Source organism: Lissotriton helveticus, chromosome 5_1 (genome assembly GCF_964261635.1).
Source record: "Lissotriton helveticus chromosome 5_1, aLisHel1.1, whole genome shotgun sequence".
Classification (NCBI taxonomy): domain Eukaryota; kingdom Metazoa; phylum Chordata; class Amphibia; order Caudata; family Salamandridae; genus Lissotriton; species Lissotriton helveticus.
The window spans coordinates 1,696,614,308-1,696,642,035 of record NC_136065.1 but is presented as its reverse complement, the minus strand read 5'-3'; the positions used below and the strand labels follow the sequence as shown (position 1 = coordinate 1,696,642,035).

The 27,728-nt window shown below is 46.5% G+C and overlaps 1 protein-coding gene across 1 annotated transcript in view; it reads left to right on the top strand.

Annotated features, from left to right (window-relative positions):
* The window catches only part of PSME1 (proteasome activator subunit 1), a 172,329-nt gene that overhangs the window by 67,833 nt on the left and 76,768 nt on the right, over nucleotides 1-27,728 (top strand). The window contains exons 4-6 of the mRNA XM_078644961.1: nucleotides 10,850-10,966; nucleotides 11,099-11,144; nucleotides 20,621-20,718. Of these exons, the coding sequence (XP_078501087.1) occupies nucleotides 10,850-10,966; nucleotides 11,099-11,144; nucleotides 20,621-20,718 (261 nt within the window). The remainder of the gene's footprint in view (nucleotides 1-10,849; nucleotides 10,967-11,098; nucleotides 11,145-20,620; nucleotides 20,719-27,728) is intronic.

The following is a 27,728-nucleotide window of genomic DNA, read 5'->3' as shown; positions in this document are numbered from 1 at the left end:
GGGGAGGGGGTAAGGACACTGGCTTCTACTAAGTTAGTAAAAAAAGGGTCAAGGATGTGACCACCAACATGGGTGGGATGCGAGACCAGCTGGGCTAACTGGAGCGCCTCAAAATCGGCAACCGAGCTAAAAACTGCCGGTAAAGACAGATTATCATAGTGGAGGTTTAAGTCTCCAAGAATGGAGAAATTGGAACAGCCTACAGCCAAGGTGCTGATAGCGTCTGGAAGGGCCTCCCTGAAAGCCGAATCACTACCAGGGGGACGATATATCAAAAGGCCAGTGAAAGCGAAGTTGGGCGTGACTGAGATTTTAAACAGCGCACTTTCACAGCCAGAGATTTTTTGCCCTTGCCAGACACACGGGTAGCACGACTTGACCGCCAGCGCAAGTCCCCCTCCTCTAGAGGCTCGGTTGAGAGTATATACAGAATATTCAGGCGGAAAAGCCAAGTTAATCACAGCCGTGTCGGACTCCTGTAGCCAGGTCTCCGTCACACAAAAAGCGTCCGGAGACTCCTTACCTAACAGGTCAAAGATGTCATGGTGGTGTTTAACCATTGACCTGACATTCAGGTTCCATAAAGTAAAGGAAGGGCGGGGGCGGGTTCCAGCAGTAACCAAAACGTTGCTTAAGCAGGTAGTGGGGACGAGGAGATCAAACCTCCCACAGGTACAGGAGTAAGGTCCGCAGAGCGGCGCAACCCGAGGAGCATCACAACTCCTGTGGGTCAGCCTACATTAACTCTTTGCTACCTACGTGTATTGGGCCTGTGCTCATTGTTCACATCCACCTAAAATAGTTCCTTTCTCTTCAGTGACAAAGCTGATTCAAAATTAAATTTTTTAAAATGTATTTTCTTATCTTTAAATAACTATTATTTATTTGGCTACACTTCTTTATTGTCCATTTCTTTTTTAAAGTTGCTGTTGTAAAGTGTGTAAGTAGCATTGTAATATTTTGTTTCCTGTAATGTGAGTGTTTGTGTAGGTCTTTATTTATTTAGTTATTCTTGAGGGGGGGCGCTAGAGAGTCCGGAGCAAGATGGACGTACCTGCTGCCGCTTCGGGTCTCCTTGGGCCTCTGGGTCTGCCGTCAACAGAGCCGGCACCTGCGCAGCATTCCTAGCAGATCGGCCCGGACTATCTTACCGTGTTTGACACCTGCGGGTCAGCCGCACGCCGTAGTCCTTTCCGCACCTCTGGCTCAACAAACGGACTTTGATCCTCTCCCTCACGCTATTGGGGGCACCCGCCTCAGGGCCTGAACTGGGTGGCTGTTGGACTTGGCGTTTGGTGCACTCCGTCACCTCCAGTGTTCCCCCTGCCTGATAAATTGCTGCACATGGCACATCCTGGATGGTGGTGTAGGTGTGCTCCTCCAAGTATTGTGGGCCTCGATGACGGTGCGATCCTTGTAAGCTGCCTGTATTTCCTTGTCAGACACTCCAGGGTGTGCATATCCCTAATGCCTATATTGAGCTATACTCACAGGTTCGCCCGTAGGCCATTGCATCTCTGTGAGGGCCTAGCTTTGTGCGCTTGGGAGCACTGGGCCTGACTTTGGTGCCCTACTGCACTAGGAGGTGGCGTGAGTTGGCTGTCAGTTGTTTCACCTATCTTACCCGTTATACCACTCTGCTATCACTGGGTCCTGGTCAGGAGAGCGGCCATCCCTATCATCACTTTCAGCTGCTGTTTGGTGGCACCTGACTTTGCAGTGTCCACTCGCCAGTCCTCCCACCTAATTATGGGGCGCACAAACAAAAATCAAGGTAAATTGAATTTAGAATCTAGGAAAAATCCTGTATCCCAGGCCCCAAACGCATCTGACACTGAAATGGATCCTGAATCTGGCTCTGGCGCGAAGCTGGAGCGTTTGATGCTGACTATGCAACAGAGCCTTCACACCATTGATGCAAAAATGGATCATCTGAACCTGCGCATGGACACAACGGCATCAAAGCTGGATCAACATGGCGCACAGCTTGCCGAGGCTGAGTAACGCATCTCCACCACTGAGGAGCGAGTTGAAGCAGTCAGCACATCCTGTGAAAGTATGGAAAAGCTACTGGAAGTCATCAAGGCCATAAACGAGGATATCGAGGTCCGGTCTCGAAGGAACAATCTACGAATAACTGGCAATGCGGAGACAACCAACACTGGGCCTATGGAACTCTATGTGGAGACGCTTCTTACCTCTCTTATGGGGGCGGACCACTTTTCGAAAGTGTTCATCGTTGAAAGAGCTCACTGCTCCTTAGCTGCCTGGCCTGTTCCAGGAGCGCCGCCCGACCTATCATTGCCAGACTGCTGAATTATCGTGATCGGGACACTGCGCTACATCTGGCCAGAGAGAAGGGCAGCCTGAACTATCAGGGGATGAAAGTGGAGCGGTTTCCCGACTTTACAGTGGCGGTGCAGCAGGCACGCAGGGAATTCCATGCTGTGGCACTTCAGTATATCCCAATTTTTTATTTTTTTTCTACTTCAGTATATCCGCCAGTTGGAGCGGTGCTCGACAAGAAAAAGTTGGAGACTTGGAGTCAGATGGCTGATTATGTGAACCTGGTATTCTTTTGTGTCATATATTGTTGTTTGTTCTGCAACTGTTGGCGGCCAGCTTGCCCCTGCTTGCCATAATGGGGTGACTTAATTGATCTGATGTATGACTAATGTATATCAATATGTCTTATTGCTGATGCCTTGCTCTTTACACTGCGATGCTCTTATTGACTCTGGCCTGGAAATTGCCGGGCTCTTGGCCAGGGTTTGAGGGTACCATCGGTTATTAGCTCTTCACTATATGAGAAATCCCCACAAAGTTGTTTCTACTGTTAGGGCACATTTCTGTGTCCAGGTTGCAGTGTTTTTATCTGCAGATCCTCTTTGTTCGCTTTGTCAGCTATGCAACATGTTATGGGGTTGTTTTTTATTTTTTTTGTAAAAGGAATTGTCACAGCAGATATCCACTGCTTGTGTGGGTGGGAGGGGTTGTTGGGGGACAATGTGTTATGGATCTTACATTGGCAGCATCATGTGGTTACGGTATGGCAGTTACAGGGACACTGTACAGGCGCTATCACAGGCATCCACATTACAGGGGCAGATCATGACTAACTCCAGTGGTAAGACGATATCCTGGCTTAGTTGGAATGCAAGGGGGCTCAACAATCCGAAAAAAGTATGTCAGGTGCTATCTTATCTGGATCGTCACCAGATCGCCCTCCTGCAGGAGTCACATCTCAATAGGCAGGCGGTGTCTACTGTTGCTACTAGATGGGTGGGGGTAAAGTTAGCCGCGTCTTATTTGTCCTATGCACGGGGGGGGGTAATGATTCTGATCAAAAAAGGGATCCCCTTTGTATCAATCTCTGTAGAGGAAGATGATGGTGGAAGATATATAATAGTCCATGGGACATTACACGGTAGGTTAATGGTAATAGTAAATGTATATGGCCCTAATATTGATGACCCCGCTTTTTATGACACACTATGGGGGAAACTATAAATTACCCCCTTCTATTGTTGTATGTGGGAGTGATTTTAATGTGACACTGGACCCCACCATGGACAGAATGTCCATGACGGATCCGCCTCTCAAGAATGCAGCTACAACACTGCATGACGGTATGTTGACACTGGGGCTTACAGACATCTGGCGGTTACGACATCCATGTCAGAAAGAGGGTACATCCAGCTCCTATGCCCGTCAAGCGTGGTCCCACATAGACTTTTGGTTAGTTACTCAAGCCACTAATGATTGGATAGTGCAGATCGAACACCTGCCCAGGACTTTGTCGGATCACTCCCCTGTGCTTCTTCGTATGGCCTTACCAGCTTAATCCCCCCCCCCACACCCACTTTCCAATGGCGGTTGCAGCCCTCCTTTCTGCTAGACATGGTATTCTGTGAAGGTGTTCGGGAGGCCATAACTGACTATTTTTCCCACAATACCTGATCGGTTGACTCTGTGGGGACACTTTGGGAGGCTTTTAAAGTGACCATACGTGGGGCTTGTATCGGCCTCCAGGCTGGGGTTCTTAAGTCTCTCCGGGGCACCATGGCTACACTGGAGCACGACTTGAAAGGGCTGGAACGCCGGTATGAAAGCACACCTGAACCCTCCGTGCTTGCACTCCTAAAAGAAAAAGTTGCAGAATATGAGGTGACTGACCAGGAATACGACACATGTCCTGTAGAAGTAGGGCTAGATACTATGCAGAAGGCGGCAGATCTGGTAGGGCACTTGCTGCCCGTATCATAGAACATCAGGGCAAGGCATACACGGTTAGCGCAGTCACTGTCTATGGCATCACTCATTCTGACACTCCCAATATATTACAGGCTGTCGCCAAATATTATACAGACATGTATGCTCACCGCCCGGCAGCAGAAGAAGCAGAGTTGCAACAATATTTGGATGATATACCGCTGGTGTGGCTCTCTAGAGGGCAATAGGAGTTCTTAATGCATCCTATCACCTTGGGTGAAATACTGGACGCCATTGTAGCCCTCCCCAATGGTAAATCTGCTGGTACCAATGGTCTGTCAGCGGAATTTTATAAAACCTATATCGACGTCCTTGCCTCTTGTCTACAGCTGGTATATGAGGAGGCGTATGAGACCCAATGCCTACCTCCAACGCTGCGCGAAGCACTGGTGGTCACACTCCTCAAACCTGACAAGCTTCCGGATAGGTGCGACTCCTATCGTCCATTATCCCTAATTAATACAGATGTCAAACTTTTAGCAAAAGTTCTGGCGACCAGACTGCAGATGATCCTTCCGGTTATGATGTTACCGGATCAATCTGGTTTTATCCCGACACGCTCTACCTCCCATAACTTGCGGACGCTTTTCGCAGTTATGCACGTCCTAAAACTCACGTTGCCGGCGGTGGCAGTATTCCTCCCCGCCGCCAAGGCTTTTGATTTTGTTTCTTGGTCTTACATGTTAGCAATTCTGCATTGTATGGGGGTACCCTTTATTTTTACAAATTGAATAAAACTGCTCTATACACGCCCTACTGCGCGGCTGAGGGTTAGCGGTAGTCTATCCGAGATTGTCCATATTCATTGTGGCTCACGTCAGGGTTGCCCACTTTCCCCATTGCTTTTTACACTTCTTGAACCACTGGCATGCATCCTGCGGCAACGCCATGCCCCGGCAGCTCTACGGTTCTTTCAGCACCCTTTGGCAGTTTCCATGTACGCAGATGACATGGTGCTGTACGTACGTGAGCCTGCCCTTTACCTGGCGCCCCTCCCCAGGGAATATGTCCACTTTGAGTGGTTCTCTGGTCTTGGAATAAATTGGTCCAAATCAATGATCCTACCCCTCACGGACTGCACAGCTCTTCTAGACCTAGACTTTCCCTTGGTATGGTGTACTGACACAGTAAAATATTTAGGTATATGGCTCCATCGTGACCCACAAGTAGTGGAGCGAGCGAACTACGGCAGGGTCATTACGCCACTTGAGGAGCAAATAACTCGCTAGATTAAGCTGCCCCTATCCTTTGCGGACCACTTAGCATTAATGAAAATGGTAATACTCCCACGCTTCCTGTATCTATTTTTAAACATCCCTGTTCCCTTGACGTGCCACTTTTTAACTCACTCCGCTCCCTTCTGATTACGCTAGCTTGGGGGGCTGGGGGGGTCAAGAAGCCTTGTCTCAAGTGGGAAACCCTTACACTCCCTTATGAGCAGGGTGGTTTTACAGCGCTATACTACTTGTGTGCGCAGGCCCACTTTGCACATTATTGGCAGTAGGACCCTGCCTACATCCCCCATGTTGCTGTTGAGGCGGGCGCCGTTCATCCCATACCACTCAAGGCCATGATAGTTAACACTCACACAGTTTTCAAAAAAGGGGAGTTTGATACAGTTCAAACAACGGTTAAAGCGTGGCAGGACTTGGGAAGGCGAGCGTAGAAACTGCCACTATATGCGCCCAGTATGCCTCTCTTACACCACACGAGTCTCTCGGTTACTACTGAGGTGGGTGCCCTGAGGGCCCTTAAAGACATGAATATGGTAAAAATGGAGGATGTGTTTCTTGGAGGCCAATTCATTACCTCGGCGTCACTGGCTGCTGGTAGTGATAGCAATGCTATGCATCTTGTCATTTACACTATACTGCGGACCACCATGCGCGCCCTGCCCTGCTGAGCCACCTACACTAGATGCACTGCAACTCTTGTATACTACTATCTCTAGGGTGAAGCTGGTCGCTAGATTGTACCGGGCATCGCAGAGGGAGGTAGCCACCTCAGGAGTAGCTGCATTGCATAAATGGAATGCCAATCCAATCCAAAATTTCTTTATTTCGGTCCTTAAGACCATAAAAGATTCATACAAAATACATTTATACATCCATATTTAAAAAGTGCATTACATTTTTAAAATACAATAATAAATATGTTTTCATAATGTACCAGAGATAGAAATGGATTGGAGAATCAAATAAATGATATTAAAAAGAATAATTTCAAAATTTAAAAGGGATAATTCTGATTGGGAGAAACATTCAAATATTCAACATTTAGGCGGGAAGTAGTTTTTTCCTTAGCTGCCACATAGCCATAATAAATTTAGCCACTGCATATACAATATGAGGCAAAGTGCTTGTTTTTAAAATTCTATATACAAGCAGGTAAGACCTAGATCCCAGGTTCCTACATAAGGGCACCAGCCAGTATTTTCTGGGTCTATTGTAAGCAGGGCAAAAAAAAAAAGAGATGAATTTCCTCTTCATCATGCATGTGACATCCAGGACAAGATCTATCCCCCCCCCCCCCCTTAAGCCATTTACAGGTGAAGGTTTTTATGGGCAAAGTACCTAACCTCCACTGTATAAACAATTTTCTCGCTAGGATGGGGAATATAATGTCCATAAAATCTTCAAATTCATAGGAATTCTTAAATTCCAGAAAGCGATCAGTCAGGGTGCCATTGGTAGTGGCGGACATGAGAAGAGCTAAACTGGATTCCTTATGGATTTGCACCAGATTTTTGTGGGAAATGGTTCGACATCCATGCTCTGGGTCCTCCCATAACTCCCGCAATTTCAACCGATACAATTCCTTTTTGACAAAGGCCAGCCATGGGATTCTATCGCGCTTATTCAAACTCATCACATGGGTGAGATCATGCCTGTAATGAGCGAGTTCGCTGGTGGTCCATAGCCTATGCCAGAATCTTAGTGGCTTTGACTCCAGCTCTATGGCGATGGAAGGTAATCCCACGTCTAATCTTAGGGGGAGCAGAGGTGTGCTACGAGGGAGTACCAAAAGGCGTCTTAAGAAGTTATTTTCCACATTAGCCAATTCACGCCCCGCTCTATACCCCCAAAGCTCGCTGCCATAGGATGCAGCTGCCTTGCCTTGAGTTTTGTAAAGCTCTAGTGCCGGGCTTATAGGTTTAAAGGTGGAAGTATTCACAGCCTTTAGAATGGCACCTGAGAGTTGGCACAACTTCAACCGAAATTTTGATATTTGGGGTTCCCAGGAAAGGTTCTCTTGCAATGTGACCCCCAGGTATTGAAAGGTTGTAACCCTTTCCAGACTGGCTTCGCCCAGGATGGGGTTGGGTCTGGTCTTTGGGGATGGGTTAAAGATCATGAACTTAGTCTTCTCGGTGTTGATCTCAAGACCGTGCTGTAAACAGAAGAGACCAAATCCATCTAAGATCCTTTGTATCCCCATCGGAGATTTGGAAAGCAGGAGGGTGTCGTCAGCAAACATGATAGCTGGCACCCTCCTGCCTGCCAAAAAGGGGGCGTCATTGTATCTAACGTTATCCAGGTGAGATATGACATTGTTGACAAAGAGGCAGAACAGGGTTGGCGCCAGGACGCAACCCTGCCTCACCCCACTGCGAACAGGAAACCTTGATGACAACGCTCCAGCCCTCCCACACCTAACCTGTGCGTAGTTGTTGTCATGGAGCCTAATTATGGCATGCAGTATTTGTGTGGGAACACCTAGCTGTTTTAGGACCTCCCAAAGTTTCTTGCGTGGGACCATATCGAAGGCTGACTTCAGGTCCACGAACACCATGTACAGTCTCCCTCCCTCTATCCTCACCGTTTTCCAATACAGGAGGACGAGGCGGAAGATCTGATCCATGGTGGACGTGTTTTTCCTGAAGCCAGCCTGGAGAGGACTCAAGATTTCATTGGCCTCCATCCAATCCATGAGATGGTCCAAGATAAGACGGGAAAAGAGTTTTTGGGGGACATCTATGAGGCTGATCGGCCTGTAGTTGGCTGGGAGCAGAGGGGAGCCCTTTTTGAAAATGGGCACTATCTCCGCCCCCAGCCAAGTACTGGGGATCCTCATGCCTCCCAAGATGGCATTGAAAAGAATTAAGAAGTACGGGCCCCAGATCTCCGGATGGTGTCTAAAAAGATCACCAGGCAATCTATCCAGTCCCGGGGCCTTCCCCCTTGTTAATCTCTCCATTGCACCCACTACCTCCCCAAGGGTAATTACATTCCATACCATCCGCATTTTTGCCACATCCCATGTCCGATGATGACTGGGCGGATTGCTGTCGCCTGACAGGGCACCTAACAGCTAATGGTAATTTAAGGATGATCCACTTTAAATATCTGCATCAACTGTACTATACGCCAGCCCAACTGTACAGATATGGTTTGCGGGATTCAGATGCCCGTAGGCGCTGTGGTATGCTTGGCGCAGATTTGTATCACTTGGCATTACCCTGTCCTAAGGTATTGTCATATTGGGAATCTGTTGTAAGGACTATACGCTTGATGGTTGAGCTTCCTCTGGCCTGTACCCCTCAACTGTGTCTCTTGGGCCTGGTTGCTTGCGTTAAGTCTTCCGACAGAAGGTTTGTGGCCATTGCATTATTGATGGCCAAGCGAAGGGTTTCTCTGTGTTGGGAGAGTAGACAGGCCCCCACTACCAAATTATGGCTACAAGATCTGAGCTTCTGTCGTAAACAGTTTGTATGTTATGCTGAAGAACTGCATACCACATCGCGTCCACGTGACATTTGGTCACCACTCACAACCCATTTACTGTCTATATCCACTATCTGAGTTCCTAATAAGTATGGAATAGGTGACGGATATGCTTTATGTATGATTGTATTGCAATGTCCTCTCTTGTCCTTCTCTTATCCTTTCCTTATCGAATGAATTTCCCCTCTTATGATTGTATATGTAGCCCTGACATGTCCTAATCGGAAACATCAACGTATTATAATGTACTGAAACTGAACTGCCTGACTTGTACTGTGCCCCTTAATATTTTTTCGTTGTTTTGTTTGAAAAATGGCCAATAAAGAAAATTTAAAAATATATATATTATTTGGTTATTCTTGTCTTCCTCACATATAATAATAATAATAAAATGCATGGCACAATTGAATGGCTTATTATTTAAATAACACCACTAGTAACACAACCGCACCAGTGAATGCTTTTTAAACAACTTTTTATTGCAAGCATATGGCAACCATATTTAGGTGGTAGCATGTTATAATCTTTTAATTCCCGTGTCATATGCTTGGAATAAAAAAATGCTATTGCACAGCTTGCCAAGGCTAAACATTTTGGCTTTGCCAATGCTTGTTTTACATGGTTGTTCGTATACCTGTGGTTTTAGGGATGTAATGTGCTATGCATTTTATACTTGGTATATATGTAAAATTGATTACTATGAACAACCCTTAAATTTAATGAAAATGTTCAGCATTGATATGTTAATGTTTCTTTATTTTAGTGAGCATGGTTGTGAATGTTTCTGGAAACGAATACATACTAAAAAAATAACCATGTCTGGAATCACTGTTTAAAAAGAATAGTTTGGATTGCAGTCAGTAGACCGATGAATAGTTTTCAATTGAGTTGTCGGTTCGTTGCGAACCTACCCTGCAGAATATCAGGCTTGTTTTCATGCGGGGGAAGTCAGCACTCGTGGAGTTAGTGGGTATTGTGAGTGGAACTGTGGGGATCCACTGAGAAATGAGGATTTAGCAGGTGAATAAGACATTCTGGGTCCGATTCACCCCATCATTTCTAGACTGGTCTGGTGTGTTGCCCTGGATTTCATCATTTCAGTTGGGGCGGGCACCACTCACTCCTACTAACATCTAGTTTGCAGGAGTGAGTTTACAGTTGATATGATACTCTATGATTTGAATATTATAATAAAGAAATATGGTTTGTAAAATCCTCGATAGTAGGCAAAAGGCTAATCTTACATACCTGGAAGAATAAGTTGAAACCAAATGTATATTATTGGGCTCAAGGAATGATTAATTGGATGAAATGGGGAATTTGTTTTATTATAAGCCTAATTGCAATACCGGCATCTTTGATAACCATACAAAAAATATATATTTCTTTTTTTAGAGATGTATACCTACTGATATGAAAAGCCAATGCTTTCTCTATTTCCTCACACCGCTTTCCCTCTTTCCGAGTAGTATAATGAATTAAATTAGGATGTTATTATAATTTAGATACTTCGATAAATTAATTGGTGTTTTAAGTAATGTTTTGAAATGTAGATTGAACTTTTTGTATAACCATGTGTGTTAATAAAAATCCAAAATATGACGTAACAAGCTTACCTTTGTGCATCTACACGGGAGTGTAAATATTACACACAGTGTTTTATGCGAATAGCAGCAGCTTTTGTGTTTTTCTGTAACATTACACTATTCCTTGTAGGAGAGTGGGAGGGTGAGAGCGTTACTTGAGATCGGGTGTATTATGTTCCTGGGTTGCTGTAGTTCTACTGCTACACCCTCTGAGCAGCGTAGCCATAAACTTGGTGCCTGACACACTCTGGGGCCTTCTCTTTCCAGGGGAAGGACTTAAACCTATCTGACTTGGGAGCACTGAGAGCGGAGCTGGATATCCCCATTCCAGACCCAGTCAAGGATAAGGAGAAGGAGGAAAAGTTGAAAAAGGAGAAAGAGGCGGTGAGTAGCATGGCATGGGGGAAGGACTGTGGTCAGGGAGAAGCAAAGTGTCCATGATACTTTTTCTTCTCGTGATGGGAGATACATTCGAGCCAATCATAGCACCTCAAGACTTTCTTTTTCCTTTTTCAGAAAGGCGAGGAGACAGGAAAGAAGAAAGATGATGAAGAGGATAAAGGTGAGATGAAGCTGAAAATGTTACCTCCCCACCGGGAAACGGCTTTTACAACGAAGCCGTTTCCACGAAATCTTTAACCACGCATGCAGTACAACGCATGCGTGGTTACAACTAATGCCTTTACCACGCATGCCTTTACTACGATGTTTGTAGTAAAGGCATATGTGGTAAAAGTAAAAAAAAAAAGGGGGGGGTTTTGGGGGGGTCTCCCCCCCAAATAAAACAACTCACCATAAGTCACGTCGGCATCAGAGTCGATTAAGAGAAATCGGTAAAAATATGTCGTTTTCTCTTCACAACGTATGACGTCACCACGCAAATAGTCGGTGAAAGGTTTATGCGTGCTAAACGAAATCCGTTGTAACGCATGCGTGGTAAAGGCATGCGTTGCAACGGAATTCGTTGTATCATCATATATTCCTCCCCACCATCCATCCTGGTTCCCCAAGCCCCTTTCCTAATTCCTGCAAACCCCTGACCACTCCTCACCCTTGAACCTGGTTGGAAAGATCTTGTCAGACAATCTGTAGTCCGTGAGTCTTTTGGTTCAGTGGTCCAAGTGGTAAGACGTATAGAGATATTAACCAGTGCCATGCATTAACGGTTCAATCCAGAAACCAGGGCACTGAAGAAAACCTGCCACTTTGAACCCCTGAGTCAGGGCCCACATTCTCCCCTAACACCAAGGGACTGCCACGGAGTCCAATCTTGCAGTCACATCCACAAAGTCATGGTCCATAGAAGAGAGGAGACAGAGACAACTGAACTAAGGGGCTAAACCTGCTCACATCAAAGATCTCTGTTACTTAAGGCCAAGGCACTAAGATCAGTTCCCACCCAGAAACTGAGGGCCTGGAACCCCCCAGCATCCCTTCTTAGGGGGAAACGAAGAACATCTTCCTGAGCATGCATGGGTGTATGGTCTTAGACTCTGTGGTCCTATGTGGCAGTGTGGTTTCAGCGTCTTGGTTCCTGGATGGAGCAATTGTGTCAAGGGTGATCCTTGTTTGGAAAGTTGAATCTCTCCCTGGGAGGTGTGTGAGTTTAGCATTCTGGTGGTCCTGGATTGGCACTGGACTCTGCTTCCTGGTCCTAGGTGATTGTGACCTTTGTGCCTGGTCCCGCGTGGCCTCGTCTACAGTGCTGTGGTGAGGGAGACTGCCATTTGCCCTTAATGTTCATGATTCACCCCCAACCTCCGCAGGTTGGACTTAGCCTAATGGGTTCAGAGAGACCTCTAACCTCATGGCTGAATGTTTAAATTAGATCTGGTTCTTGTTGGCTTCCACTTTTCTCTGGTAGTCTCAGTTTGTGCTCTCCTTTCTTGGCTTTGTGAGAAGGTTCTTCCTTCTTTCATATTCACAGCTTGGGGAAGAAAATAGAGCTGGGCAGCCGGTGTAGACACCCTGTGCTATACTGTCTGTCAGGGATCCTGAGTGAGTACCAGAATCTATCCTGGGGTCTGTAGTATTTCGAAGACCAGAGGTGTGCACAAAGATCAGGGTGGGTTACTGGGACTGATCCTTTCTCAGTGCTGGGGGTTCTAATGTCTCCAATGTTTGATGAGGAGAGACCAAAGGAGGGAATAAGATAAGAATTACGACAGTCCTAGTGCGTATTTAATAGCTAACCATAGGTGGCTGGTCATCCAGGAGGGTTTTAGAGAAGAGTAGGAAAGGGGAGCAGGAAAATTAAAGACGGGTCAGCTAATATACTCTGCATTGTCTTTAAATTTCAGAAAAGGTTTCAGGTAAAAAAAAAACGGGGGAGGTTCAGTGAAACTCAAATGGATGTTGTGCACATGAGTTTAGCACTACAGATCTGGTACTCCTTCTGGTCTAGTTCTCTCTGTGTTATTGGTTTCCAGCCAAGGCTGCTTCCACAGTTGATTCATCCTGGTTTGCACTCATCTTTGGACTATCAGCAGTCAGCCCTGTCCCGGTTTTGGGTCCTAGTTGGCCTTTCCGAGTCAATCCTGTGGATGCATTTTGTTTGTCTATGCCAGTGACATCGCTTCTCCCTACAATTGAGGTGGATTTAGTGCCACCATTGATAATTTCTTCCCTTCTGGATACTGAGAGATGAATATGCAACAATAACGTAAAACACTCAGAACAAAACGGATATTACTGCGTAGCAATGGCTGTCCTCTATCTATCTAAAGCTGTTTTGTGGTTGGTGGCGCCACATGGACTCTAAGATGTCCGCCTTCTTCTGAAGCTCTGTGTTGGCCCCATTCATGAGGCTTTCAACTGCTCTTGGTAGCATGCAGGGGGTCCAGAGGAGAAGGTCGATGCTGTTGCAGGGGGAGGTGGCACTAACCCTTGTGGGGGCTTTGCAGCCCTGGGGTGGCATTATGCATCCACAAATTCTGAAGCCTGCGGACACCAGACAGGCAAGGAGGCTCCTTGTTGGGCATTGCAGCTATTGTCGACATGGGGAACTCACTGATGCAAGCCCACCCATGAGTTCCCTGCAATGAAAACTCGACGTATGGGTGTTTTTAAAATACTGTGTTTTGTCCTTAACCTCCTGCATATTTGTTTTTTGTGTCAAGCTCCTCGTCCCTGGAATTTCTCTGGTCCTTCAGGGAAGAGTGGTAAAGCTAGCAACTCTGGAAGGGTGAAAGCGCTTTTATGTGAACATTAGGAAGCTGCCAGATTTACTTTAATACGGAGTGGTCAAAAGTTTACCTATATGAATGCTGCATTATTGCTTTATTTCCATATTTTAGTTTAGAGGTCTGAAGCCTCTGGGCAGAGGTAGCACTTTAAAAATGGTTTGATGAGCTATCATACAGAGTGTGCTAAATGCTAAACCCTAATACCGTAGATCAGTGGTTCCCTAACACTTAGCAACATTTGTGTGCCAACTATAATAGGATAGTAAACCTAAGTGTAGTTAGACCGGAGTGATACATATTCAGCTTTTTAAATCACACCTACATTCAATATTGGATCGATAACCTAGACCAGATACACATGTAATTACGTAAGCAAGAGCGCCAGATGTTGAGTGGAAACTGTTCTTTTATACCAGTTAATGTAGCAATGGTTAATACATAAATATGGAGAATTAAGTGGTGTAGTGGAATGTAGGTTAAATAATCTGCTCTAATCTGGTACTGTATTTAAAAAAAACTAAAAATATATATTCTTGCTCCACATAATCTCGACCCCTCCATGTTTAAACTAAAAGAGCTCCATTCACCCTGGACTCCTTTAAACCCACGATGACACATACCATAGAGGAAGCCATGCATAAGGAAAGATCGGGCTCTGCTGAAAATCCGTGCCCTTATCACATCTTTGCTTCCAAAACAAACATACTTGGCCCCCATTTCATACATTTGTTTAATAGATCCCTTTCCACTGCTGAGTGTCATGATGACTGGAAGCGTGCATTGTTACTCTCTTTGCTAAAGAAACTCGGGGCAGACCCTCTAAATGTGGCAAACTACTGCCCAATCTCTTTACTCACTTGCAGCTAAATGTTTGGAGAGACTGATCAACTCCCAGCTAGCTTTTCATTTGGAGAAGTATAACCAGCTAGCTGTCTCTCAAACTGGGCCTGGGGTGCCCCATAGTACAGAAACTGCATTGCTGGCTGTGACTGACAACATCTCGCTAACTTTGGATGAGGGCAAATCTGCTGGCCGCATCCTCCTTGACCTCTATTGTATTCTAATGCCCTCAATTGGTTTTGGTGTTTCTTGTCAGGCACAACACAGTCCACCCAAGTTCCTCTGTTCAAGTCGGATCCTGTATTCTGTTACCTGTTGCATCTCCTAAGGATCGTCCTTGAGCCTGGTGCTTTTCAACAATTTTATTGGCCTATTCCTGGCCATTGTAAGAGCCAAGAGCTTTGATATTGTATCCTACGCAGGCAATACACAATAGTATTGTTTGTAGAAACTCTGAAGCAACATGATCCGACTTTGTGGACTGTTTGACGTCAGTAGCCCGCGGAGGCAGGGCCACTGTTTAAAACTGGATGGCGACAAGATGAAGGTGATCTGTTTGGGAAGGCTTTTTCTATCTGAAAGAACCAGTAGAGTATGCCCTACCCTTATTCCCCAGGAAATTGGGAAGGAATCTAGGTATAGTTGACAACATGCCATCCATGAAAGAGGCTCACTGCCTTCCAAGGGACCTATTATGGCATACAGAGCTTCTTCACAGGACCTTCAGCTTGCTTCCTATAAAGTTAATTAAAACTATTTGTTTTCATGCTGTACACTATTCAGAACACTCCTGATCGCATGATCTACAGTGTACTTGGCAGATCACCTTCTACCCCCACTCTGAAGTCCTTGCACTACCTACCAGTTCACTAACGCACCATCTTTAAACTGCTCTGTCTTGTCCACAAACCTCTCTACATGGCATGACCATATTACTTGCGCAGTAGAGCATTTATGTATAGATCAGCCAGGTCTCTCAGAGCGGCCAAGTAGGACGGCATCTTCATGCAGTGCATCCATCGGGCCACAATGGGGAGTTGTCCCTATACTTACCATGTGGCTTTTCACTGGAACACCGTTCCATGTGTCTAACATAGTCTCACGCTGTATAGGAAGCTTCTCTAAAAATTGCCTTAAAAAGTTAAAAATAATAATAAGTTCCTTTGCTTTTCAATATTTGTCCTCTTCATGTAATACGCCATTTTACCTGATCGACTGAATCAGGATATCCATTTGGGGGATGAGAAGGTGCAATACAAATCATAGTAACATAACTTAAGTGAAGATAATCAAGTGAAAACAAGCATTGGCATAACTAATAGGGCTCGCCTTTGGAACCTTATAAGTATTTAGTTATGCAGTACAACTATTATTTAGTTGGTGCACGAACATCAACTGTTGCATGGCTAAACAGTTATAGGGTCCCATGGGCGAGACCTATTGGCTATGCCAATGCTTGTTTTATTCTGTTAGTATGCACCTAATAGCCAATTGACCGGACACTCGTTAGTGAAGTAAAGATATTGGGTACACAGTAGTATTGCGGTCATCTGGATGCTGCTTTAAAGGCTTTCCGTGGATGACATTGTAATAGAGGAATAGTGCATCTGAAAGCGCTTTAAGAGGAACATTAAGTGACTTTTCGCGCTAGAGAAGCATTTTTATCCAGACGGCACCGGACAACATTTTGAAAGTAAACTTTGTTGAAGGAGATAAGTGTATTGCACAGAATCAGCACATTTAGTAGTAATAATTAAATTAATTTGTGTCAGAGGTCCAAGCAGAGCCTGCCTTTGCTGAGATATCCCCTATTGGCGTGCGCGGTGAGAAATCTGGTGAGCGCAGCGCGACATGTATGGTTTTGTTCATCAATATATAAACAAATGAACGAATTAATGAATACATATGTGAGTAATATATGTCTCTTCCGTCTGAAAAATCTTTGGCCTGAGGATCGCGCCAAAGGCGCCGGCTGTATGGATTGATAATTTTTGTTTAAAAAAAATTGCCCTGTGGGGGCGACGCAAGTGAGGGTGGGTGGGGGGTAGCGCAGGTGTGGTGCAAGCCGGGAGAATGGTGGCTCGGTACAGCCCCGCTTTCATGCTCCAGTAATGAGGCCTTTGGCGTGGGTGGGGGCGCAGGGCTCCTCATCCTCATCCTCATCATCACAGAACGATGGAGGAAGAGAGAAAGGCGGAAACGGACTCCCACGTTGCGTATCACCACCAAAAGATCATATGAAAGAGGCATTTTACGGGTCATTAAAACGCAGCGAGGCACCGAGAGGAGGGGAGGGAAAGAAGAAGACGGTGCAAGGGAGAGAGCCTGGACAGAGAGAGGCGGAGGGGAGTGGGCGGGGAGAGGCTCAGAGAGAAACAGTGAAGAGGGCCGGGAAGGGAGAAACAGAGACAAGGGGGCAGAGTTAGATTGGACGGCGAGGAGGGGGGAGAATGGGAAAGGCAGAAGGGGGCATTTTTATGGGTCATTAAATTCAAAGGGGGGACTGGAGGAAAGACACCATTGAATTTAAAGAGAGAGAAGGGCGTGTGGTGGAGGGGAAAGAGATAACGAGGCAGAGGGTAGACCAGGGACAATTTAGAGAAGTGGAGAAAAGAGCCAGGGAGAGGCTGAGAGTATGGCAGGACGAGACCGAGAAAGTGAGAGGCGGTAAACCGGTAGTGAGAGAGAAAAACAAGGAGCACCTGTGGAGGGGACACAGAGAGTAGAGGGGGGAGAGCAGCGTAAAGGGAAAGAGTGAGGCAGGAGAAGGAAGAGCCATGTTACAGAGGGCGGCAGGGAGAGAGACGGGCGGACCAGAGAAATGGAGGGCGAGGCACAGAAAAGAGGAGAAGAGGGCAAGGCAGGGAGAATTAGAGAGGGGAGAGAGAGAGAAGGCGAGAGACAAAAAGAGAGTGGGGAGGCAATAGAGTTAAGAAGTGACAAGGAAAAAGTCACACCCAATTTTGCCTTGTCCTGTTTGTTTCTTTTTTTTTTTTTATATTTAATCTCAGATTGCGACCAATATAGAATTAATAAGGCTATTAATTCAAATTATTATACAAATTGTGTTAAAAGGTAAAAGCCAACCACCGAGGGAATGATTCAAACTAACCCCAAAAAAACAGAGAGTACGTGCTAAAAAGTGATGTGAAAACATGCAGGCTACAGCGGGGGAGAGAGGCGGAGGAGTGCACCCGCGAGTGGTGTACGCGCGCTGGGGAGAGCAGTCGTCTCTTTTTCAAAAGCACATACTCGTGCTTGTGGCACGCCACAGCGCACTCCCGCAAGCGTATGCCACCACAAGCATGAGTATGTGCTTTGAAAAAGAGCTGCACTGCGGCTAAAGGTCTCCTATGCAGCGCATGCGCGTTGCGTAGGCGAGACCTAAACATAACTAAATCGTGTATTAAGTGGGTGCTCTGCAATAACTTCCCAAGGTTAGTGGTATATGGATAGTGGGTCTCATTAGGACAGGATAAACGACAAGATTCTTGCCACTTAGATAATCCATTCTTCCACGTACACTCAAGCTCCCAAAATGTGAATACTATCTAAACAGACAATGCTGCATGACGGTAGCCCTGCCACTTCATTCTCTTTCACCTAAAAGTCAGCTCATGGGTCCTTGTATGTAAGTGATGGCCATGGATTAACCTCAAACTTTCTTCAGTGGTCATAGGCATCTCCACGTTAGGAGACATAATTAAAAAAGGGGCGCTGCAATCCTTTCCGTCACTACAAAGAGAATTCGGACTTCACCGCTCCCAATTCTTTAAATATATACAGCTCCGACATGCGTGGAGGGCAGAAGGGGCTCAGATGGTGGCACTCCCTGAATACGCTCCTCTGGAAGGCCGCCTGCTACAGGAACAGATCCCCGGGAAGGCGGTCTCCCTAACATATAAAACCATCATGAATAATAGACCGAACAAATTAGAGGGCCTCAGGGCCGCTTGGGAACAGGAAGTTGGGGAGATGGATGAGGTGGACTGGGGGGTGGTACTGATGCACCATAGGGAGGTTGCGATTAAATCACGCCTCCGATTGATCCAATTTAAGATCTTACATAGGTCTTACTTTGATAGTGAGGTTGCATAAAATGGGGGGGTACCTGACCCTACGCTGCAGCCATGATAGGGGGTATTTCTTCCACACGATTTGGTCCTGTCCTAATGTTCAAAAGAACTGGGGGGCAGTCCTCGCTGAACTGGGAGAGGTCCTGGAGACGGACATCCCCTCGGACCCGAAGCTAATACTCTTGGGAATGACCAACGATGTGGATTTGACGCGCCCATTGCTGATTTTCCTAGGGCTGGCCCTGGTAGTGGCCAAACGGGATGTAGCCAGGAAATGGGGGGCCGTGGACATACCACAACTAGAGGAATGGAGGAGGGGGATGGACCTATACATGGCAGCCGAAAGGGTCACCTATAAAGCAAGAGGATGCCCCAAGAAGTTTCGCAGGGTGTGGGGCAAATGGCGACAGTACCATGGACTGGATGGGGGGGCTCTAAAAGGATGCGAACATTTGAATGTGAGATAGCCATGGAGGGGATGGGCCTGCAGGATCAAGAAATGCTACCCAAATGGACTCAGAGGACTGTAATGGCTGAACACTGGGATGATGAGGTGTGGATCCTGAACTACGAGGGAGGTGGAAAGATGGGGAGGGAGGGGATGGGATGGGAGGGTATTGCTCAATACTGACATGCTTGTTATGTGTTTTTCCTGGCTGTATAGCTCCAAAAATAATAAAAATGGTTTTCAAACATGTAAAAAAAAAAACTTCAGTGGCTTCTGTCTGGAACCAAGGGCTCATGAAAATACTGGGCAGTGGAACATAGTCACATCCCACAGTGGAGTGGCATAGGAGACAGGATGTTGGTGGAATTAGGATGGTATAAGGGACAGGAAGTTTACTGAATTCTATTAAAATTAATGTTTCAATGTTACAGTACATATCTAGAAGGGTGGATGAACAGGAGAATATCCATTTAGACTTAAGAAGGTGACACTGCTAGTTAAAGAGTGGTGGACAGGGACTAGCATTTACATTTTATGACCGGTGACCTTAAGACTAAGTGATCACCAGTGTCACTTGCCAAGAGAGCCAGAGACCACTAACTATATCATATTGTCAGACAACAACAAAAACAAACACTAACAAAAAAAGAAAGGTATTTGACACCTAAACAGATGCCCAAACACTGTGAGCACCATCAGAATCCGTGCAGATACACAGATTCCCCAGACAACCAGCAAAGGCCCAAGGAAAAAGAACATGCTCAGATGCCCAGAACCTAAACGTCACCCAGAGATAATGAACATGTTACTTACTCATTAAAATTTAATTAAAGCAGGTCAAATGCTTGGTACACTTCTACAAAACACCATCCAAAAACAGCTTTTGACAGGAAGCATAATTCGTATTATTTTTTAATGAATATGTGCTGTTTATAAAATATTATAGAATAATAGTATTTTAAAAAAGGTGAAAGGGGTGAGTGTGTCCCTTTAATGATGGAGCATAGAGGTCTGTGAGTAGTGTTCTGGGAATAAGGGTTTGTACAGAGCTCAGGGTTGGTGCATAGAGGTCGTGAAGTGTCCGGATTACAAGCATGTACCAATCTCTGTATACAAGTGTCTTACTGTGATGTTTTGTAAGGGTCCATGGGTTTTGAACCGTGCAAAATGATGGGGTTCAGTGGTCTATTCAGTGCTTTCGGTTCCGGGGGTCATATTCTGTGCAGTACCGGGGTCTTACCATCCTCGTTCTGGTAGAAGGTCCGTACAGTGCTCTGTATCAAGGGTATGTGCTTCGTGTCGGGGTTTAGAGGTCTGTTCAATGCCCTGTAAGGGTTCTGAAACCTGTGTTGGGATTTTGTGGTTTGGCTCTCTATTATGCTCAGTGTTTGGTTTTATGAGCTTGCATCAATGTTGGGGCTCCATGTTTCTCCCTCGGAGGTTATCTTGAAAGCAACACTGATTAAAGTGAATTTTCTCCAATTCCTAGGTCCTCCTTGTGGACCCATTCGCTCCAACGAGAAGATATTGACCCTGCTGAGCCGAGTAAAGCCTGAAATCCGGGAAGTAAAGGAAAAGCTGAACTTGGTGAGACTTCATAAATACACACAGTGAGACTCACAGCCTGGGGGAAGTGAACTTGGGGATGGATGGGAGACGATGGCCTCGCTACCTGTGGAGTCTCACCGCATGTGGGGGTAGTGTAACACCGTCCAAGAAGGTTTTCACAAATGGAGGTGAGGGAATACTACTTTTGCAGCCCAAAGAGGGTTTGAAGTCCATTGAAAAACTGATCTTTGCTTCACTGCTAGGGAGTACAGAATTGTTTGCTTACTGCCTTTCTAAACCTGTGCCAACCCTTACAAACCAAACTGTTAGCGATGTAAACCCAAGTCTCTTCCGGTGAGCAATGAAACAGCAGGGAAGGGGTACAAATAAGATTAAAATGACTGCAGAATTCTGAAAGTAAAACAAAAAACCTAGTTAACTCAGCTAACCAGGACCCGTAAACCTTGAGTTGCATTTGAGTACCCCATACAATGAAGGTAAATCACCACATAAATATAGCTAATTTTATAACATTGTATGCAAATTAAGAATTCCACAAAATGGCTTGTTAAATATCATATTGAAACGCTAGCTAATCCTTAAAATAAATATCTCAACGGGTGTCTGCGTGACTGACGATAAAGCTGTAAGGCAAGCTAAACAGCATTACAGTGGTAGAACATCTGCCGTAGCTTTAGATGACTTGCCATCGTGCCTCCACCCCTAGATCTGATGCTTTCTGATTCAGGCTTGAAACTCTTGCTACATGTTTTTATTAAAAACATATTTTATTACCATTTGCATAATTATCTTCGAACCAACCATACACATTGCAGTATTTTATGTTACATTATTCCACATACTTATCAGTATTATTATACATTCCTGTACAACTGTTGTCCCTGGTTCTTTGAACTCTTGCTACATGTTGATGATTTGTTCATCCCGGTCCCCGCTCAAGAAGGCTCTGGTGAAATCAAAACCGCCTGGAAGATGCCCTTGACTGTAACAGCAAAGACATAAGTATTCAATGTCTTTGCTGGAGATGGAATCTGACAACACTATGGATACTCCATCACCTCTCCAACCATTTTTGGTTTTGCTGATAATGTTGAAGTTAGCTGGAAGGTGGTCAAAGAACAAGGAAGCGTGAGGGGGGGGGTTGACAACAATTGACATATATTTATGCCTGTGCTATGTTTTGTGGTGAATCTAGAATTCCAGAAGGCCACCAGGGAACATAAGAGTTAGGATGTGGAGCAGAGCACAGCCTGATTACCATATATTATATACCTATTGTTTTGTTACATCACACCCAGGTATCCAGTTACTATGGTGTATTGAGCATTTCCCTTGTGGGGCAGAACGAGGTGCAGATTGGACTGTGCTTTTCATTTCTAATTATGCTGTTGTTAACACATGGCTTTATATAGTGCTGTGGTAAGGATGTGAAAGTTACTGGAGCTAGCTCAGGGAGGTTAGTTAGCCAGGAAGCGGGTCTCCAAGTTTGACCACTGTTGTTGTTTTATTAGTCATGCCATTGACTTAGATAATCTCACCATTGTACTTCTTGATGGTGAGGACCTGATGGTTGATGTTTGGCCTGCCTGTGGAAAGCTTCAGAGCGTTTGTGTCTCCATTGAATAGGATACAGGATAGACTAAAGAAGAGTTCATTTGTAGATTCACCTGACAATTGGATTAGAAGTGTAGAAGAGATTGTCGCCATTTGATTTAAGGTTCCGATTTTGGAGCAGGAGGTTATTTGACCAGGTGAATCTTATTTGAAAGATTGAGTTTTTATCAATTTCAAAAGTCACATTTTTGAACCCAACAGTTTGAAACTTTTAGTTACAAAAAAAAATTGCAGCAGTATGCAGCCTTATTACAGGGAAGGTGGCGGAGTGGTGCGCAAGATGGCTGCATACTTTTGAGCTCCAGCTCCACCGCCGGTACTCCCCAGTAATCCTGCCCTTTGGGGAAGAGAGGGAGCACAGACCACTGACACCATGGTTGTGTGAAAAAAGCAGCTTTTTTAAATAGTTGCACATTAGGACATAACCTGGGCCTTTGCCTTACAAAACTATATATCTTTTGTCACCTATGATAAACTACTCCCGCTCCTAAATTAACCCTCCCCCATAACAAGTTCAAACCTCAATACCATACTTGCATCAGAGCTGCTCAGCTGTGAGTGGGACCTCTAAAATCCGTTCCCTCTTCCTACCTCAACTACCCTTTAAACCTCATTAAACTTCCTACCTAACCTTGAACTTCCAATGTCAGGCTTGAACTTCCTACCCGTTCAATAAACTTCGGTAAATCATGGGAAATTTTTTAGCCCACCCGGGGGGGGGGGACCCCCATCCTCCCAACTTTTGCTGTGCCTGTCGGGAAATGTCCCAGATTATTTGGTGCCAAATGCCTTGGCCAACGTCAACTTCATCTGGAGTAAGTATAGTTCCAACACTGTTGACGACAGATGTACCCCATCCCCTCTAGAGAATTAAAAGTCCTCATACCGAAGTTCAGGACGATCAATCCTACCCAACCCATTGTCCTTGCAAAAAGCTTGCATCTCCTTATTTTAATTCCTTCTAGCTTTGTCAATGGTGGACGGTTTCACCTCCCAGCGCCATACCTTCCTGCGAATAAATTCCGTCCACATTATTTGGAAGCTTGCCCAACGCCTAGGTCCTCCTTCATGCTCTTGATAAGCACCAAGCCTTTTTGCACTACCAAATATTTTTCCCCTAAATGGATTGCAAGTACATCCGGGCATTTCCCTCCCTCTGAGACTTTATTTAAATATGGATTGAGCTCTTTCCAACGCATCCCCCTTTTCGTACCCAAGAGATAAAAGATAAGCCCTTATTGAAACCTACATTTGACCCATGACTGGTTGCTCTAGATTTCCGCTACGCCCACTTAACGAAGGAGTGGCCCACAATCCATATCTTCATCTCCGGCAACTGCAGCCCAGGAACAGAACCTGCACAGGAAACAAAGTTGACAACCCGGACATTACTCGCCACCATCTACCTCCCCCCTGATGTAACTACGAAAGCAACCTGAAGATCATCTATCCATCTCCATGATGGCCCTGGGAACCAGCCCTACCTACTCGCTTCCGTTGCTGCCCCGATCCTGAAAGAATGAGTCCAAAACTTGATTGGATCCAGGCCCACAACTCCCAGTGCCTTATGGAAAACAGCCAGAAGCTGGGAGGCAGACACCGACTTGCCATCATTGTGTTTTAAAACCCTCCCCCCAATGTCTGCCAGTACAGCAAAGTTTCCGCCCATCTGACCAGACAAGGGTCCACTGACGGATAATTCCTCGAAAGCACATTTTCCCCTCCCTCCTTTAATCTGTCTTGGACTTATACAGCCACACATGTACCCCATCCTCTTTGAAAAGCATGTTGTCCCATAGCAGTTCCCTACTTCTTTTACCACCTTATAGGTCCAAGACTCGGAAAGCCCCAAAAAAAATCCAGGTTCTGATGGTTGAAAACAGAACTGATTCCCTGTGTCCCACTCACACTATCTGGAGGGAGCAGGTGATTGTAGCCAAGATCTCCAATGTCAAAAGCCGGCGTACCCTTCCCCCAGGCCCAGATTTTCTTTCCCACCCCTCCATCATTCTCTTCCCCAGTTCCTCAGCAGAGGGGATATCCCCATAACAGCTTGCCCATGAAGGCGATGCCCGACAATTTCCCTGCAATGGTCCCACTAGACTGGCCTCTTTTTATATTAGGGCTAAAATGAATTGTATGACATCTTCCACCCTCTCCCACTCTCTATGCCTCTTCCTGGCACCCCCACTAAGAACTCCGCCTAGCCCTGCAGGTAAGCCCGCCTCGTAGAACGGGCTAAAGACTCAGCTACCAATTGTAGCATCGTCTCTTTCCTACCTACCACAGCTCCTGCGGCATGCATGTCTTCTCCGTATCCGCCTCTGTGGCCAACCCATGCAACCTCCCCCACTGTGAATGAGACAAAGAATCAGCAATGTCATTGTCCACACCGGGGACGTTTCGTGCTCTAAAGGTTATGTCAAGTCGTAAGCAGTTCACAAATATACGCTGCAGCTCCCACAATTGTGGCTCCCTGGCGAACTACCTGTTGACTACCTGTACTACTGACATATTATCAATGTGCAAAAGAACTCTCTTCTGCGCCAGCTGACGCCCCCAGAGCAGGACGGCCACTACCAGAGGAAATAATTGCACAGGCTCTTGTAGTCCCAGCAAGCCTACCCTGGTTCCCCTGGTGGCTTTTTGTGGTCCTCCTCTCCCCGCGCTGGGTGGGGCACCTCTTAGAGAGCTTGTATACAATGTGCAAACTGCTAGCCATAAAAACGTATTTGCCAAACTTTGCCAGGCCCATCGTGTGCTGTCAAAGATTGGTGTCCAGCTCCCCCAATTAGCGTATCCTGGTCCACTGCTGACCTAACCCTGAACTCTTTGTCATACTGGGTGCAAGCATAACACCCGTAATTGAACTGTGCCTTCCTTATTAAATGTATGTATTTGAAAAGCATCACTGACCTCTCTAGGAACTTTTCTCTGTAAACGCTTGCATAAATGCAGCCGTCCAATACTCTATTGTCACCGGCACCCTCTGCCGCTTGGACAGCTCTAACACCTCCTCCTTAGAGCACTCTTTTGACCTCAGTTCTCTATGCAAGAGTTTGAACATCACAACATATTCTTCCTTCCAAATCTGTTGCTTGGTTGACTGCATACGATGAGCCACCAATGGTTTGGAAGTGCCCACGTATGGCAATTTCTTGAATCTCACCTCCTTGCTCTCTAATTTGTCACTGTGCTGGTTGTCGTGTTGCTAGCTGTAACCTTTTCTAGGCCTACCTCTTTCATCCCGTCAGTCACCACTTTCCCTACCCCTGTCATGCCTACGTCCTTCTTCTCTTGGTCACTCCGTTTTTGCACTACTTCGTCTTTGTCCATGCGCACTGGGTGGTCCTCCGTACCAACACCTGTGTCCAGCACGTAGAGTCCCGTCCTGAAGCAGGCCTCCCACTATCCTGAGATTACCCAGTGGCAACTCCCACAGATACCATTCATGAGTGGGCCTCTCCATTATCCATGGGCTCTGTAGCCCTGACCACCACAGACACCCATGTCTTGCGTGCCTCCCCCCATATTGTTGCCTCCTGAATTTGTTACCCATCTGCCCCCAGCTGGCAATGTGCACCTCCTTACCTGACGCCAAGGTCCGTACCTGCTCGGGGGCCCTCTGCTTCACCAACGTCTGTTGCGGCCGATTCCTGTGTGGTCTTGCCACCTGTGACTGGGCCCTTGTGTCCTGCAAGGTATTAGGTGCAAATGAATTAGCAGACCCTCCCACTGCACCATCCTCCTGCCACTGCAACACTTCTTCCCTGGGTTCGCTCTCTTCCCGCTGCTCTCCCTCCAAGCTCTCTTCATCATAATCCAGCAGTGGCTGCTCAAACTGGGCCCCTGACTGCCTATGCCCCTCGTCCATAAACTAATCCCGCACATATGCACATTCCACATCGGTAATGTTTCCTGAAAACCTTTCTGAGGGGGACGTACCGTTCCCTTCCCATGATCGCAGCGAAGCAGGACGCATAGTCCAGTAATCCATCCTGGCGGAGTATACCCCAAATTCCTCCGCTTGCTGCACAGCCTGGGCTGTATTCCAGCTAGACGCACGGGCCCTGCTGTTTATTCCCCTTGGGCCAGTTGAGCCGTGCAGAGCGCTCCTCAGTCTGGCTCACCCAAACCGTGCGCCAACCCGCAAAAGAGACATGTGATCCGGTGTGCTGGTAACCAGGCCCCCCCAAACTCCGGGTTCTTCTACCCTGTCTCATACCCAACTACCAGGCGGGCGCTGTGTCCCCGAGACCTAACCCGGCCTACTCACCTGGCTTCACCTTCTCCGTACCCACTGCCCCGCCTCCTCAGCTCTCCCCCCTTCATCCCACCCGCTCTTGTGCATACTTTCGCAGGTGGCTTGACAGACCAGATGCTGGCAGCACTACCCAACTTGGGTTTTCCTTCCCCGACACCCCCAACCCCCTGTTCTTCCCCTTCTCTGTCACTCCAACTTAAGCCCTCTAAAGCACCTAACGGAAGGGGTTTGCCCTGCGGCTTCTGACTGTGCTCCCCCTGAGCCCCATAAAACCCCTCCTGAATTCCCTTGTTCAACGTTGTCCTGGCCCCTGCACAGCCATGCATCCTAGTCCCAGTCTACCTCCTGTATGCATGGAGCCTGGCCCCCTACTTGCTGCTCACCCACTTCTGCCCCTGCACCCTCAGCTATCAGTTGCTGACATACCTGCCCGAAATAAGCCTGCTCTTGAAGCCTACTCCTCCTCAGCTCCCTTATTTTCTCTTCCAACCTCCCCTCCCTGCAGCCTGCTGGTCTCCCTTCCATTCCCCCTGCATCCCCCCCATGGACCCCACCCTCCCACTACCTGTGTTTGCATGTCAGCTCTGCCCCTTTTTTAGGTCTCGCCTGACCCAGAGCATGCGCTGATCTGGTGAGACTTTTAGTAAGGGCTTCAAAAAATGCTACCATGGCCGGCCTACAGCTTGCGTGCCTGTGCGCGGGTGGGCGCTTACGAGCAGAGGCGCCATATGGATTTCCTCGTCATGCTCATTAAGCGCCTCACTCACCGCACTTGATCGCGATCACTTTCACGGCTGCTTTGCTGTTCGCGGCCAATGATTGTTAATGAATAATGGCTCACACATGTCAAGTTGTCCTGTTACCTATGCATTTTTGCGGAAAAGAGTACGTTTAATAAAATATCGACAATCGTTGCTCACTGACTAAATAGCAAGGAGTTCCAACAATGTTTCGTAAAATACATATGCTGGCTAGACACGTCTGTGTGTGTAATAAATGCAATATAAGTGAACGCCTATACACACAGTACACAATACCCAACCGAATCTGAGCTTGGCTCGTTTTCGTTTTTGCTCTGAAAGTTCTTCTGGCTAGGCTTGCCCTGGTTTTACTTCCGAGCAGCAAGGCTTGCCAAGCAGGGCAACGTCTG